This window comes from Eurypyga helias, unplaced genomic scaffold, assembly GCF_000690775.1.
Source record: "Eurypyga helias isolate BGI_N326 unplaced genomic scaffold, ASM69077v1 scaffold48261, whole genome shotgun sequence".
Taxonomy (NCBI): Eukaryota; Metazoa; Chordata; class Aves; order Eurypygiformes; family Eurypygidae; genus Eurypyga; species Eurypyga helias.
In genome coordinates this window covers 1,234-18,060 of record NW_010229778.1, presented here as the reverse complement: position 1 = coordinate 18,060, position 16,827 = coordinate 1,234, and the positions used below count along the sequence as shown (strand labels likewise).

Here is a 16,827-nt window from a genome sequence, read left to right as displayed (position 1 = left end):
TAACTGAACAGGCTGAACCCTTGCATTCCCTTTCAATAAGGTGTGTTTGTATTCTCCAGTCTTGTCAATGCATCCACAGGGCTCTGCTTTGAATCTTTAGATGTTGGGTGCAAATTTTGTTTTAAATAATAATTTTTTATACCAAAGTGTCTGTGTTTACGGTTTTGTGTGAAGACATTTTTTATAAGAAATAAATACGAAGCGTTGAAATAGAAACAGCCTCTCCAATCACTTAGAGTGTCAGCTGCATGGCCAAAGGTAGCAGTATCTTTTTTCATGTGCCACTGGGATTCAAGGTATAAGGCAGATGAAATTAAAAAGCAATGAACAAAGACACCTCACTTAATTGCTCTCTTGCAGACTTCAGGCTATGATTTTCTCGCTTGGGCTCCTGCAGTTTTAAAGAAAATGGAACAGAAATTGTACAAGGTCAGCACTTTTATCTGAAGTTATCCAGTGACATCCTACCACTATGAACTTGCTGTGGAGGATTTAAAGTATGTTGCTGGTTCAACATTTCTTCTTATCAAAATAAAAGTCATAGAGACTTTGGTTTGGACTCTACCAACACAAAATTGCCACGTTCATAGAATAGGATGAATCTGAATTCATTGTGGTCCATTGGATTATGACATGAATATGGGGAAGGAGCAATACTCCAAAACATCAGTAAATACAGTATATAGGATGGGAATGGCAGGGTCAGGAATGGACAGCAGCTACAGTGTAAAATATTCCCTGTCTGGGGAACAGCTGAGAATATTCACTGACATATTTTTGGGCCAAGAAGATTTCCACCTTCTTTTTGTTTTTACCTTCCTTTTATAGGTGAAATCAAATGTGAGGCACCAAATAACAAACTGGACAAGTTCACAGGAACTCTTACTCTTCAAGGAGAGAAGTATGCCCTGGACAATGAGAAGATGTTGCTGCGAGGCTGTACGATTAGGAACACAGAGTGGTGCTTTGGCCTCGTTATTTATGCTGGTAGGTAGAAAGAATGACATGTGAATTGCAGAGCACAGCAGCACTAGTGTGGAAGTATATCACACCCAGTATGCACAGAGGAACCAAGAATTTCCCTCTTTGGGTTTCTACCAGGTACAAGAACAAATGCAAAACAACGCATGACATCCCTTGGCTTAACTCTAGCCTGGAAATTATGCATATTACAGGCAATTTTAATTTGAGGTTTTTTACAAGATGAAACATCTACTTTACAACAACCAATTCCATCTTGATTAAGTGCTTTAGTAACCAGAAATCATCTTTTATTTCAGAAGTACATGCAGCAAAATACATGCAAGAAGTCTTGGTCAATCCATTGGAAACATACAAGAATTGAATCTGTCTAAGAATTAAAGCTGAATTAAATCAGTCTTTCCTGGCCCACACAGAGCCAACCAGAGTCTTCCTCTCACCAGGATTGTTCAAAATTTTTCTCTTGATTAAAAATTCCACAGCACTTCTGTGTGATTTTAATCCATATTGGAATATCAGGGTCATCAATAATATAATTGCAGACCATTAGGTCTATGTTTTTTAGGAGCATAGAACTTCTATTGTTTCTATACTGCTGTAGACACGTGAGATGATGTATAACATGTCACTAATAACAGAGCAGTATCAGGTATTCTGTAAAAAGTAATTAAACCTGAAAGGGAGGATTGGCTGTTGAAAGAAGACAGAAGGATCAAAATACAGAATTAATGGCTTTATGTGACTCTCTCCATAAAATCTAAGGCAAGGGACTTAACCTCTTTCTGCCTAAGTTTCCCACCAGATCTGTAAACTGTATGTGCCTGTCTTCAAGAAAGCTGTGATGTGTATTTATGCTGTAAAGCAGAGTGAGGCCTCAGAGGGAATCAGCTGTAGAACAGCTAATATTTATTACTAAAATTCATGAGTGTGTTTCATCTCCAGGGCCAGACACCAAACTAATGCAGAACAGTGGAAAAACAACTTTTAAACGGACAAGTATTGATCGGCTCATGAACGTCCTTGTGTTGGTGGTAAGTCTGATTAATGTGTCTTCATTTCTTCAGATGTGTTCATCACTTCCAGATGCTCCACCTCTTTGTCCACACAAATGAGGGAATATCAGAAGTGACTAATGATAAAAAGAAAGATTATGTAATAATTTATTAGCAGCCCGAGTTCTGCAGTGCCTCTGCCATCCCATCTTGCAAAGCAAGGCTATTACATTGACAGCATTAAGGACCTTTCTTCTGAGCTTTTCATTTGCTCTGCTCTCCCTTGCTCTCATTTGTTGTAAGAATCACTCTGAAGCGTGCAAATGCCTTTTTTCCCTAGCAATTTTGTCATTTTCTATTTGAATAAACATCAGCAGTTCTCCCTCTTCTTCCTGATTTCTTGGCATCTCTGGTGATATCTGCAGAGGACTTGGTAATTGAGTTTGTTAATTTGCATGATGCCAGCTTCTGACTTAACATGTATAAGGTAAAATATTAGACATGGTCTCATTAATACTTGGAAACTGGTGTTTTTAGCAGCTAGGAAATTTAAGAACACTAACCTTATATAGCAGACATTCTCCTCAAATTAGAAAACAGATCTGATTTGAGGTTTAAGCTTGTCACTGGTTTTAACACATGGCAAACACTTCCAGGCAGAGGCAGTGATGCTCTTGCAGAGACTGTCCCAAGATTTTCCTGCTTGAGTTCAGAGCTGCTCAGAGAAGGGACAGATTTGGATGTCACTGCGAGTCTGCAGAGATGCATGCTCTAACACTGCTTTACTCAGTGTTACTTGAAGAAAAGCTCTTTAATTTCAGGCTTTTATTTTCCTTTGGATACAAGTTTTTCATGCACGTGGCACCACCTTCACTTTATGACACTGGGAAGGTCTGGCCACTCCTGTGGGCATCTCTTCCCAGCAGTGTCCCCTGTTCTCTCTTCTTCTCTCCTGCCCTTGCTCTCCATGGCAACCTGAGAGCCAGCCTCGGGCCAAGATTCATGCCCAGGTGCTGGAGCAAGTCCTGGAGAAGGTGTCCAACAGCAGTCTGCCCATCACTACAAGGCCTCCCTGAGCTCTCGCTGCCCTGAGTGATTTCGTGCCTCCTCGGCACTGGGGCTTATAGCACAAACAACTTCAAGCCCGCCCCAATCTCCAACCCTGCCACTTCATCCCAGCCCCTGTCCTCTGACTTATTTCTCAGGATCCCAAAAGCTCTAGTTGTGCCCCAAGATGGGAGATGTTACAGGGCAGGTTGTGCCTCCCTGAGTCTGGAATAGTACCAAAGCAGCAGTCGTCAGCCCAACACCCAGAGCTGAGAAGCAGTATTCCAAACATCTGCATGTGTGTACTCGCTGTAAAGCCATGTCACAGCACAGAGACCCACTCTAGGGATCATCTTCATGCCCTCTGGAGTCCTTGCTCCATGTACAGCAGGGACATGCCCTTGACTTTAGTAACCTTACATCAATCTGCGCCAAGCGAAAATCTTGGTTACCATCATCAGCTTGCTTTCCTCAGTGTTTTCTTCTCTCACATTTAAGGGGACAGCAAAATAAGCAAGGTTTGGTTCTCTTACATTCACAATTTTGCAAGTGTTTGAAAAACTTCTATTTTCTTAGGTTTAACTGGAAAGGATGAGAGGCTGTGGAGTAGGGCTGTGGGGGATCCACAGGGCGCAGAAACGGAAGAGATTAAAACTGAAAAGGGAACTTGGAATTTAGCGTTCAATTAAGGTTTGCCAAATCTTCTTTCACAAGTCAGGGCTCCCACCCGGAGCTTTCAGCCTGTTTGGCCTCCCCGCTTCATCAAAATGAACCAGATGAATTTACCTCCTGTCTCCGTTTTAAAAAGCTGAGCAAGTTGCAGTCGATTGCATCAGCCTCTGCCTGAGTTCTTGGGCGCTGATGGAGCCAAGGGTGTGTTTTTCTCCTTCACACATTTTTAGGGCACCTAACATTTCGGTGTCTAAGTAAATCTCTGTCCTACCCTAAGCACCAGGCTCTTTGCCTGGTGGCATCTGGTCCTTCCAGGGGAGGTGGCATCTGATCCTTCCAGCTCACTGGGTGGCTGAAGTTTACAAAGCACAGTCATGAAAAGCAGCAGTATATTGTGCTTTTGCATTTGGAAATAGAAAGTGGCCACAGCTTACTATAAATAGTTCATTTAAGTGTAATGAAGCTTGTTCCATATTAACACTGGCAAAGCTATGTTGTGTTTAATTGTCCATAAAATTTCCAGGCACAAAGCAGTGTTTAAGCGGGGCTCAGCAATGAAGTTCTGTTTAAATGTTCACCCTGGTCTGTCCCAACAAGGGTTAATCGGGAGTGAACCTTTCCAGATGGCAACCATAGCTGTTTTTTCACATTTGGGAGTGTTTCTCTGGGTTCTGAGAGAGAAGTGAATGTGTTTTTGCACCCGCCAGCTTCAGGAATGCTTTTTCCTCCAAAACTTGTTTTTTAGCAGGTTTGGGGAGCATGTTTCCAGGGAAATAGGTCTGTCACCTTCACCTCTTAAACAACTTACTGCTCAAATCGTGGAGCAGAACTCAAATGGCCAATAAGGAAACGAAGAGAGTTTTAATTCACAATCCAAGAGGAAATACTTGTCAAAAGTCACCTCCTTTTTACAAAAATCCTACTCAGTCCGGTGGAGGATCTGCATGGCCAGGACCCAGGGAGGGAGGATGCTCATACTGGGAACTCCCATGAGCAAGCACAAGCCTATGATGAGGCCTTTTTCATGCCCTTCTCTTGCAGAGCTGTGGTTATGATTACAACACCCTGCACACAGTTGTTTCTGCGTGCAGAAAGGAGTATCCAGGGCTGCTGTTAACGGTTCTGTCTTTTGCTTTTGTCTCAGAGCAAACGGTGTATAAGCGAACTTTGCGTAGGCACAAGTATTGTGCACAGGCTGGGCTGTTAGGGACAAGGGCGTTGACGTGAAATGCACGTAAAGCAAGATGCACATAAAGCAAGTGCAGTCATAGGCGAGAACTGTGGTGATACGGGAGTGTTCAGATGCTGCCTTGACCCACGTGTATTTCTGCTGCTGAATCACACACTGTATTTTCTACATGGGTTGTGATATTCTACAAACTGACTATTTTTAATCTGTGAGGCATTCTGATTAAGGGTACAGTGATAAAATAGAAGAGCCAGTTGGTTCCTCTAATTAATTTATTTTACAACAGGCAAGATCTGCAGAGAGAAATATTTTTTACTTGATCAGCAGAAAAATCTATAATGTAGACAGGCTTTTCTATTTTCTCCATTTATGCCTATTGGTTTAATAAAGGACATCAGCTGTCCCTGAGTCAGACCTCTTGTCTATCTTTGAATCCTCATGACTACAAAAGCACAAACTGAAGTCTGGTTTTACTGCTGGTCACAGTTTTGAAACAACTGCACCACATTCCTTACTAGCAAGCAATATTGTCTCCATTTCACAACTGCAGTAATTTAAGGGGCCTCCCACAACTGAATAGGAAAGTACTACTGACGTGGAAATAAGTATATCCCCCTTTACTTACTGGAGTCCGCTTTTAGCAGCTTCTTGATATTTAAACTGGAGTTGGTTTGATGTGAACTTTTCACTAATTGATTCAAATCACTCCATAAAAGCTCCTTCTTTTTCCTCCTATAGATTACCTCAGTAATACCAGCTTTATGAGCAATGCTTGTCAGTTTGTACCTCAATTATTGATTTTTAAAAAGGTGGATTACTGTTTTAATGTGATTGTTACTGGATGGCCTTACACATAATGGCCCAACTTACCCATATTTCCTCTCTAATGATTATACTTTCAAAAGATGACTTTTAATTGCTCTATTGTGCAGCCTGGTGATTCCCTGTCTACCCATCTTTATTAGGATGTTGGTTGTTTTAAGTCAAATGTTTGGAGATGTCTGTATCAACAGAACTGGGTTTTATTATCATCTGTCCAGGAAGGATGTCAAGCTAACTTCAGTTTCTCTTTCCCATGATCACCATTTCTACCTTTCCAATACTGGAATTAAGTTAGCAGGTTTTCAGGATGGTGGAGCTTCCCAGTTTTCAAAGCATTGTCAAAAATTAACTTTACTCGTTAAGAGAATTTCTCAGCTAGTCCCTTTGAGCTTTCATCTTTAAACTACCTGGACCCACGGGACTGAAAATTTTTATTATTAGCAGATAGAGCCACATAGTGTTCCCTGTCATGGAACATAATCTGTCTTTTCCATCTGCTACATCATATGGGACAGATACTTCCTTCTGCTTCCTTCCTCCTTCATTCCTGGAGGACTGTCTGTTGAATGATTCTGCTTTTTCCACACCTGTTTATGTGTTTATTGTTTTCTTTTCTTGATATTTTATATGTCTGTTAGCTATTCATAGTTCTATAATTTATTTTTATTTGTATTAATTTCTGTTAACTTCCCGTTTTCCCCTTCTTTTTGTATTCTTTTCCAAACTGTATTGCTATGTTCTTGTCTTCTTTTTATCGAAAAATACCTTATGACCTAAGTAATGATATTGTGTCTATTGAATGGTGTTCCTGAGCAAGTCCCAGTTTTCACTAAGGTGTCCCACTTTGAAATTCTCTTCCCAGTTGCTGTTCCCCTGGTTGCTTTAGGCTTCAGGAAACAGGCTTCTCTAAAGTCCAAGGATACACATCACTGGTTAGTGTTGCTTTCTGTTTGCTCAAAGGAAATGTAATCAGACTGTGATGGCAGGTACCAAGGCAACCATTAGTTCTGAGTCAGTGATTAACTCTCCTTTTACCATCAGAATGATATCCAGTGCTGAATAAAACCTGCACAGTGCTGGGTTTTCTGTGTTACAAATTACCTTCAATAGTTTTTCAGAAATGGTGAGGAAAATTATGATACCTCCTGCAAATGCCCAGGTAGAGTCCTCCAGGCAGGTTTTATTACCCAGTGTGAAGCCAGATGTTTGAGGACCTGCAGTTCAACTTGCCTCTAACAAGATCTGATGTTCTGCAGCCAGCTGCCCACAAGCACCCTGGTTTAGGTGTCTACCTGGGACTTAAATCCCCAGCTGTTTGAGGTCTTGCGATTCTAAATTGCCAGACTCTGCACTCTGTCATTTTGTCCTTGAGGTAAAAGTGCCATAACTTTGCTGGTTTTTCTCCTACAGCCCTAGAAACATTTTCCTGTGATTCAGGCTGTCCAACCCAATTTCATTAGGGTCTTCTGATTAACGTGTATCATAAATTCTTTGTTTCTAAAATGCAATATTTTGGGGTTTGTTTGTTTGTTTATTTGCTTTTCCAGATCTTTGCGTTTTTGGCACTGATGTGTCTTATCCTAGCCATTGGCAATGGCATCTGGGAGTATGATAAGGGCTACTACTTCCAAGTCTATCTGCCCTGGGCAGAAGGCGTCAACTCTGCCTCCTACTCCGGCTTCCTCATGTTCTGGTCATATGTGATCATTCTAAACACCGTGGTGCCAATTTCACTCTACGTCAGGTACGTGCCAGAAACTCCTTTTTATGTTTCATCTTAGGAGAGGTTTAGCCTTAGCTGGCAGCAGCGTTTTCCCTAGACATCAATGCAGCCTCATTGTGGACGGTCACACACAGCTGCAGCGCTGCTTTTCTTCTTTCTGCTGCCTTCGGAGGTCTTTGTCAGGGTTGGAGCAGGTACGGCAGTGAGCCCTGGAAGAGGAAAAGTTGATTTTGTGGTTAAAGGGGAGGTGTGGGTGTAGGATGCTGTAGGAGTAAAGCTGGAAGCCTGTTACAGTTAACATCTTGCTCACTCCCACCTGCAGTGCCTGTCAAACAAAGTGAATGGCTTGTTTTTTGAGGTGGCTGTGGGGTTTGTGAGGGGTGGATTGCCAGGGAAGTAGGTGAAATCTCGTTGAGGATCTGTAGTCCTTGGTGCTGTGTGAGCAGAGTCAATGTCACCACTTCCCAGGGAACACAGCACTAGGTTATGGCAGACTGGCAGGCAAGAGTAGGCAGTGTGTCCATGACACTCTCAAATCCTCGAGGTTGGGACGTAGACTGAGTAGACCTGCATAGTCCATCACTGCACCTAACTCTTCAGGCAGCTTTGCTACCAAGACTGTCTTTTGTGATGCTAAATATGAGGAATTACTCCTGTTCCTGTCGAGTATGTCATACCAGAGCCAAGTGGATATTCATTTCGTGTGCAGGATGAAACGGCTCCTTGCTTGTGCTGAGCTACACACCAACTTGCTTGCTGAGGAGCTCTCGGTTCTTTCAGCTCTGGCTGTGCTCGTCTCCCAGCACCCGGCTCAGCCCAGCCCAAGGCCCTTCCCTGTTTCACCGCACCAAGTGAAACCCACTGCTCCTGCCTCACTTTTCAGGCTGAAAACTTCTGAAACTTTTCAAATACATTTATAAGATGCTGTTTTATTAAACAAAGGAAAGGAATTTTCTATAAGCCTAGCAAATTTTTTCGATAGGACTTGCTTCAGAATTGCTTACTACTGGCCATTTGAGGACAACCTGATGAGTACACCCTGTCATTACCTTCAAAGTTGTCTTCTAATTGCAGTCTCTAACATGCTGAAGATAAAGATCTTGTCCCTGAAACTAATGAATATTCCATCACCTTCTCTTTCTGTTTCACCAGTGTAGAGATTATACGCTTGGGTAACAGCTTCTACATTGACTGGGACCGTAAAATGTATTATCCACTGAATGACACGCCGGCTCAGGCCCGTACCACTACACTCAACGAAGAGCTGGGGCAGATCAAGTATATTTTCTCAGACAAAACAGGAACTCTCACTCAGAACATCATGTGTTTCAACAAGTGCTCCATCAACGGCAAATCCTATGGTACGCTGTCTTGTTCTCCCAGTTTTATGTTGTTGTAGACCGCTTTGTCCACAGAGAACAACTGTGATACCCAGAAGACAGCGCTCTTCTCATGAGAAGGTGTAGTGATCACGTGCAGGACTGCCTGTCAGGGATGCCTGCACAGCCCTGGTTACATAATTTGCATGTCTTAGTATCATTTTTCTGTCCTTTGTTTCCCTTTTTTGCCACCATTTTATGTCCCTTTTTCGCCACCCTTTTATGTCCCTTTTTCTGCCCTAGTATTATCCCAGCTAAAGAACCTATACGTTATTACTTTTTCTTCATTGATCCCAGTTTTAATACATCTGTACTCAAATTTGTTTTTTTCTGTTATCACTATCTAGGTAATTTCAGCTTTTTATGGTATTATTGACATGCTTACCCAGGTATTGCTACCCCTGCAAAACGTAACACTTAACTCACATAACTAACTCCCTCTTAACCAGTTGTGAAATCAGCCATCACTCATGTTTTCTGCAAATTTTGTCAGCCTCTCACACTGTTGCCTCTCACATTCAGCGATTTCTCATGTCATGAGCAGCAGTTTTCCACATCCTGTTCAAGCAGATGAACTTTTGGTCAGCATCTAGTCAATGGCCTCGTCATTTGCCTTGGCCTTGGCATACTTCCCTGACCAGAAGGGAGAAAAATTTTTAGGGATCTGGAAAAAATGGGAAACAAAAGTTGTTAACTCTGCTAGACCCTAAGAGTCATTTACTTCAAAGCTGCTTCATTGTGTGGCCCTGGGCATTTTTCTCCATACTGCTCCAAAGGTGCTAACAATTCACAAACTGACTTATTTACTAACATCATTAGATTCCTCCCCAGAAATTAGTCACTGCTTATTGGTAGACTGATGCTTGTTTTGCTTGTGTCACACATGCTAATGGACTAGTGTGCCAGAAAGCTTGTATTTTTTTCTCAGTGTTATCAGCTGGCCTAATAAAAGAAGTTATCTCTTCCTCTAAGTCTTAAGTCTTGTCTATTTGAAGGCCACCATTTCTCAAACAACGCTACTATGCCAGCCGACATCAGTGGTGCTAAGCAGTTTGAAAAATACTCATTCTGTTCATTCATGAGTCCTTCATTGACTTTTCCAAAGTGGATGTCACCACTAACATAGATAGAGGATGTGGGACCAAGAAATGAATGGGAAATATGCAGAAAGAGGGTGGATAGTCTACTGCCTACGGTTTTCTAAATGCTTAGCTTCATCCTGGGAATATAGTTCTCTGGATTTGGTGCTCATGGGCATTTGGGAAAGCCATGCCAGAAAGGATGAGTTAGTTCTTGCTGCCAGGGAAGCTACTCTGGAGGCTTAGGCTTCCCATTGGGAAGGAGGTGTTTAAAAGCCTCTTGGTTACAGTTCACAGGGTATCAACTGATGTGCAGTTCTTAGGAGACATGGCTTCTGAGTTTTTTCTACACCCTCAGGGATTTTGTTGGGGGAGTACCAGTACCTACAATGACTTCTGTCACATTTGAGGTTTCTGGTGCACATACAGATCTATCATTCATGTAATTCACTGTATTTCAATCTTACTTCAATGAACTGTTGAACCTGGCTGAGCCTGGCACAGTCCAGACCTTCCAAGTGATTTTTTTTCTTCAGGTAGAATAAGCTTCAATAGCGTCTCCTGTAGGTGAGGTATCTTCCATTTCTGTGACCAGATCATCCATTCAGGGAAAATGAATGGAGCAGCCTTGCTACCTAGATGTGGAGAGAATGGGCTTTGATAACTCCTTCTCGGTGGTTGTCCAGGGACTGTTGCAAACCCACTTATGATCTAGGACCTGGATTTTGTTCAAAGGGAAGATAGAAGAGAATTCATCCCCTGAAAGCACCTTTGTTTCCTACCCAGCACTACAGCTTCTTTGCCCAAATATCAGTCATTTTTATGACAACTGCTCTGTGTTTCAAGCATCTGTCAGTCTCTGGATTTTGTCATGAATTAACCTAGGAACAGATTGTTGTGAATCATCAGTCTCCAGTACCCATGTCAAGATACTTGTCCTTACTGAAACTTTTAAACTAGATACTAGCTTCAACGCTTTAACCAATTTTTGTGGTATAGAAGCTCAGAGAGTGCACTTATCTGGAATTTCTGGTTATAACCTCAGTGTTTCTTGCTTGCAGGTGATGTGTATGATCTGTCTGGGCAAAGAATAGAAATAAATGAGGTAAGTGCTCAAGTGCTAGCAGGACCTGTGCTTTCTGTGAACCTGCCTGCATAGGTGTTAGTGGACACAACCCACTCAGGCATAGCTCATGCTCTTGACCCTACAGAGATGGTGCTCTTGACCCTGGAAACAGGGATGTGTGTTCTCGCAGATGTCAGAGTCCACTGTTCTCTCAGCTTCGCATGGCATCCTATTGCATGCACAGCTTCCTCTTGAATACTTGGCCGTGGGTATTTCTTGGAAATTGGTGAATTTCTTGGACATCGGTGAATTTTATTATCCTTGGCAGTTAATTAATGCTTTGGCAGGGAATCAGTGAGTTCAGTTCATATCAATAACAAGGTCACTGACAAATTCCCCTAATATCTGGATATTGGAAAGTGTGAAAATGGGTGATTTCTCCATTTCTCTCTAGTCTCTGCTTGCTGGCACAAACCCACGTCTTGGGTTTCACTGCCTAAAACGTCTGAAAACTGCATGCAGTAATCCAAGTAACAAACGGCAAGATGATAAAAATCCCACTCCTCGCTCCAATGATTCATTTCCAGGCCATTTAAAACTGAAATTACCCACAGAAATTGGCTATTTGTGCCGAGTGCTGTGCCTCCAGACGGCCTTTGCGCAGGCAGCAAAATGCAGAGGGCGAAGCTGCTTGGGGAGACATGCTGGCTTCTTGCCAACTGGCTGCCCAGCAGCTCCTCGTGCCCATCAGACTTGCCGGAGCAGAGTCCTGCACGTAGAAAAGGCTGTTGCCCACACATCCACGGTGTTGCAGTGCCTGGACCTTGCTGCGGAGAGGAGCATGTGTGTGGGGTGGGCCTGTGCTCTTGCTGTCAGTGCTGAATGTCAGCTTGCAGAGGTCAAGAGGATAACTCCTACCCTGGAAACTCTGAGCTCATCGGGGATGGGGTGGGAGTCGGAATCGTCCCGGGCAGGCTCAGCAGTGCATTCCTCCATGACACATCATGCTGTGAGCTTCTGGCCATTTCTCCACTACATTCCCCTCTACTTGGGGCTCCTTGTTTTTAGACAAAATGGACAGTGTCTGTGGAGTTGAACCTTTACATCACTTGTCTGTCATCTTTTTCCGTATCAGAACTTTTTCTTGCTTTGGGAGAATAAGGTGGACAACACAGCCTTTTAAATAATTTTACACTGGGCTTCCACGTTCCTCCGTCACAGACAGCCATTGAAATCCAGAGCATGATGCCACCGAGCAGGCATATGTTGAAGGCAGGCATTTCTTTGCTTCAGAAATTCTTTGGCGAGCCTCCTGTAGCAGCATTTGCTGTTGTGTGGAGAGGCATCTTTAGCTAACCAGGCTCTCAGCCTGAGTGCTGCTTTGAAAGGTACCTCAAGTGCCTGTCCTCTCCTGTGATTCAGTAGCTTTCCCGACCTCCCACTTACTTAGACTCATCACTCTCTGTCATGAACAGCCAGGCAGGAGAGAGCCCTTTGCACACGCAAGGGAGAGAGGGGAGCTATGATGGGAGCAAGTGAGAGCTCCACAAATAACACCGAGACATATTTTTGCAGAACACAGAGAAGGTTGATTTCTCATACAACCAGTTAGCCGACCCGAAGTTTGCCTTCTATGACCACAGCCTGGTTGAGGCCGTGAAGCTGAGTGATGTCCCCACGCACAGGTTCTTCCGGCTGCTCTCACTTTGTCACACGGTGATGCCAGAAGAGAAGAAGGAAGGTGAGAACTTTTGAAGGCACCAAACAGAGCAGTTCTGTGAGCCCTGCACCACAGTATGTCTTCTCTCCACAGAAGCTGTTATTGGTGCTTTTGGCTCCCTGGTGATTTTCTGTAGTGTATGGCTACACATAATTCAGTGTCTTTGGAGATGCCACATGGGAAGAGAAAGGACCAGGGGCCTCCGTGCCCTGCGTGTTCCTGTGGTAGAGCTGACACTACTGTGAACACATCTCTGGAGTGCAGAACTTGCAGGTGCCACAGCTTGCTTTTGAGGTGGCAGATGGCTTGTCCCACTCTTTCTCTACTCTGTACCAGGTCCCACAAAGCAGAGAGCATGGGGCATCTATCCACTGGACACTCCTTAGCTCCACACACCCAGTGTTCGCGCAGGTACTGGGTCACTCTCCTCAAATCCCAGTCAGGGTGAAAACTGTGCTTTAAAAGCATATGGTGAAAATACTTATGAGAAAAATACATGCAGATATACCTAGAAGGGGTTAAACCCAAGGAAGTTGTACTTTTGGTGAGATCTGTTGGACTGCAGAGTGATAAAAGAGTCTGGGGAGCCTCTTGCCCTGGCCTGGAGGACGGGTTGGTGGGACTTGGTGGAGATGTGAGGACATTAGGTGTTTTTTAGTGCTGCCTCTCTGGGGATAGACAGAAAAGCAAAGGGTTAACTGCCATACAATGTCCTTGATTTTCTATTTGTTTAGACTCAAAACCAAGGCAGAAGCCACATTACTTTTTTTCCTTGCATGTCAGGTAACTTGGTGTATCAGGCACAATCTCCTGACGAGGGAGCCCTCGTCACTGCTGCCAGAAACTTTGGATTTGTGTTCCGGGCTCGCACACCAGAGACCATCACTGTTGTGGAAATGGGAGAAACCAGAATCTACAAACTCCTCGCTATTCTTGATTTCAACAATGTTCGCAAGCGAATGTCTGTTATTGGTATGTTCCCTTTGCTCCCTTCTTTCCTTCCTGACTTTTTAGACTCTCAAGTTGTCCCTCATTCTGCTGTGATGCTTTTTCCTGGGAGACCTCCTTTGCAATGCTTTCTGAATAACATTTACTTCTGAGTGCTTGAGATGGGCTGCCTTGACTTTAAATTACAAAGCAACAGTGCTAGATAAATACTTAAGTTAAGCTGGCGGAGAACATCTTAACATCTGGACCACAATGATGGAGCAGCCTCCTGAAGACACTAAGCTTTCTGCATTGCTCACCTGCCTCATGGCAGTGCAGGAAAGGCATTCCTTCTAATCAGCTTCAAAATTACAAACAAAATCTGGGAAAGTGGGAAAGGAGAATGCAAGGACGAGTAGAGAAGCCCACTTATCTAAAAGGAAAATGGAGAAATGATTCAAGAAACCTTGTGTAACCCTCCAGTATCCTCAGATGTTTCAGGGACTGAAATATCATAACTGTAGCAGGATAGTGGTAGTGCCTTTCCTGGGAGGAGCAATAGGAGCAGCAGGACCAGTTCCCTAAGAACAAATTGTTACTGCCTTTGGAATGCAGATGTCCTGCCCAAAGTGTTGCCTGTAGGAACCACATAATCAAACAGAACATCTGCTCAGACCAACGCAATCTGGGTGCAGTTGCCTGTGCTGCTACTGCTAATGTGGACAGTAGTTGCATTATCTTCTGTTCTTGATTTCTGGGAGGTTGCCAACACCTGGAGTTTGGTCACCTATAAAAACCTTTCTTTGCGTTGATGCAAGTACTGTGAATCCCAGGTGCCTCAGTCTGGGATTTGTAGAGTATCTTTTCCTCTTCCTTGTAGTGCGGAGTCCAGAAGGTGACTTGACTTTGTACTGCAAGGGAGCTGACACCATTCTCTATGAACTGCTTCATTCATCCTGCGAGTCTCTCAAAGAGGAGACCACAGAACACCTGAATGTAAGTGTTTCCCCCTGCACAGCATTTGATGGCTTCCTTTTCTCCATGTATGGAAATGTACTTTGTCTTGAGACAAAAAACAGATTTCAGAAGCAGCAGCCAAGCACTAGTTTTTAATCTCTGTGTGTACGTGTGTAATGCAGAGGGGACATGAATTTATAAAGCCTTAGGTTTCAAATCAGTTGCCAAAGCCTGAGCACCAGGTGCTATCTGAACTGTGCTAGGGTATCCAGGACATCTGGACACAGATGGCAAATAAAACACAGGACATTGAGAATACCTGTATTCCTCTGGAGTAAGAGCTAGAAGCCAGGCAGGATAGGTGAAACACGTGAAATGGCACAACATGTATGTGTTTTGGCAACTAAACCCCATCTACGTCTGCTCTTACTGTACAGTGCATGCACCCGATGCATGCAGGCATGGGTGATGAGTAAAGGGCCACAGAGTCATTCACCTTCCTGAATACAACTCAGATCTGCAGTGATTGCGATCCGAGAGGTCACAGTCAGAAGGGTCTGAGCAGGCACTGGGACCTGGTCACCTCCCCTTCTTCCAGATCATACAGGGACATAATGATGGGACAGCAAGGAAAATGCGTCACTCAAACTTGTGGCCTTTCTTATTATTGATGCTGTGTACTGAGAGTTAGTTACTCACACAAGGGGTTATTTCAGCCAGTATTTACTCCCCACCGTGATGCCAGATCCTACTGGTAAGTGCAGAGCACAAGATAACAGAAAGTTTTGCCAGACGGGTTGTGCAATAGCGCAAACATTTCTCTTCACTGCCTGGGGGAGCCAGAGAAAGTTGCTGGTGGATGCGAGGGCAGAGCATAGATGGGCTGTGGATGTGGCTTGTTCCTGATTAACCTTTACTTAAGCCTGGGGGAACACGTCAGTTTTCACAGAGAGATGTCTGTTTATCCACCAAACACCGAGATCCGTACTGTCAGTCATGCATCTGCAGAAAGCGCATTTACAAGGACTTGCTGAGACATCATGACTGACTGTGCTCACGCTGTGCATTTCAGCCAGCATTTGTATGCTAAAAATGTGGAGCCCAGGTCCAAAATTCAAGGCTGTGTTCAGTGTTTATTTAGGTCTCAGTGTTCTGAACCTTATGTTGAGAATTATCAGCCTGGGAAACAACTGCCTGGTTAATGTAAAGCTTCAGAGCCAGAAAGTAGGAAAAATCTTTTGAATATGTTCTTTGTTAGGACCATAGATGCCAATGATAAAGTGGTCTGGAACTAGTTTTTTTAAAAGTACCCCAAGGTTTGTGGTCTAAGATGTGATTTTTTCACCTTTCCTCTGCAGACTTTAGGCAAGAAGCTTTTATATACAGCTGTTTTCTTTCTAGGGGTCCTTTGTAAGCCCAGGTTTCTCTTCTTTGACCCTTTCTGCCTCACCACTGTCTCACAGGAGTTTGCTGGTGAAGGTCTGAGGACACTCGTGGTGGCCTATAAAAACTTGGATGAAGACTACTTTCAGGACTGGATCAGGCGTCACCATGAAGCAAGCACTGCCTTGGAAGGACGGGAAGATAAATTGTCAGAGTTATATGAAGAGATTGAAAAAGACCTCATGGTTGGTGTTTCAGGGAATCTGGGCCAAGCTCTGGGGGAGGCAGCGAGGATGGTGGTTTGTCAATAAACAGCTCAGTGTGACTTCAGTAAACATTGCTCTGCAAACAGCTCGGTGGGTTGTGTGACAGGAGCAGTTGAGAATATGGCACTGCTGGGTTTTCACTGGCACCTCCGTCAGGAGCTTGTAACTGGGGTGTCAGCCACCGGTGCAGGGGAATGGTTTTATTTTAACTCACGTGGGTGTCGGAGTAGCTTTCTCGTGATGAAGTGACATACCAGAGCCTGAGGGAGATGACGTGGACACAAATATTTCATAGTTATCCTTTGTATGTGCAAATGGCTGATCTATTTATCTTCCTGCCTTTGAAATGGCAGGCAGTGAATAATCCCCCAGTGCCCCTCGTTGCAGAGAGCGGCTGCTTTGTTCTTGCCGTCCTGGGTTGGATGGAGAGATGATGTCTGTGAACATGTTTGTGTCAATTTGAAATAGGGCTAAACTGTGATCTTCAAGTCATTCTCTTCTCCGTGAGTGTTGTTACAGCTTTTCGAATGCCCTGGGAGGGATCTGCTCGTGTTTTAGAGCCGTGAATAATGAATGAAAAGGATGTGTGGGGATCTGAGGGAAAGCAATTCAGCTTTTGCACTC

At 43.8% G+C, this 16,827-nt stretch overlaps 1 protein-coding gene across 1 annotated transcript in view; it reads left to right on the top strand.

The window, feature by feature from the left end:
• LOC104516238 (phospholipid-transporting ATPase ID-like) overlaps window positions 1-16,182 on the top strand; it is a gene marked incomplete at both ends in the record, with an annotated part of 36,384 nt that extends 20,202 nt beyond the window's left edge. Inside the window, 9 exons of the mRNA XM_010160510.1 lie at window positions 829-987; window positions 1,924-2,012; window positions 7,251-7,447; window positions 8,579-8,787; window positions 10,946-10,989; window positions 12,526-12,691; window positions 13,454-13,642; window positions 14,478-14,593; window positions 16,018-16,182. Of these exons, the coding sequence (XP_010158812.1) occupies window positions 829-987; window positions 1,924-2,012; window positions 7,251-7,447; window positions 8,579-8,787; window positions 10,946-10,989; window positions 12,526-12,691; window positions 13,454-13,642; window positions 14,478-14,593; window positions 16,018-16,182 (1,334 nt within the window). The remainder of the gene's footprint in view (window positions 1-828; window positions 988-1,923; window positions 2,013-7,250; window positions 7,448-8,578; window positions 8,788-10,945; window positions 10,990-12,525; window positions 12,692-13,453; window positions 13,643-14,477; window positions 14,594-16,017) is intronic.
• Between the last annotated feature and the right edge of the window lie 645 nt (window positions 16,183-16,827).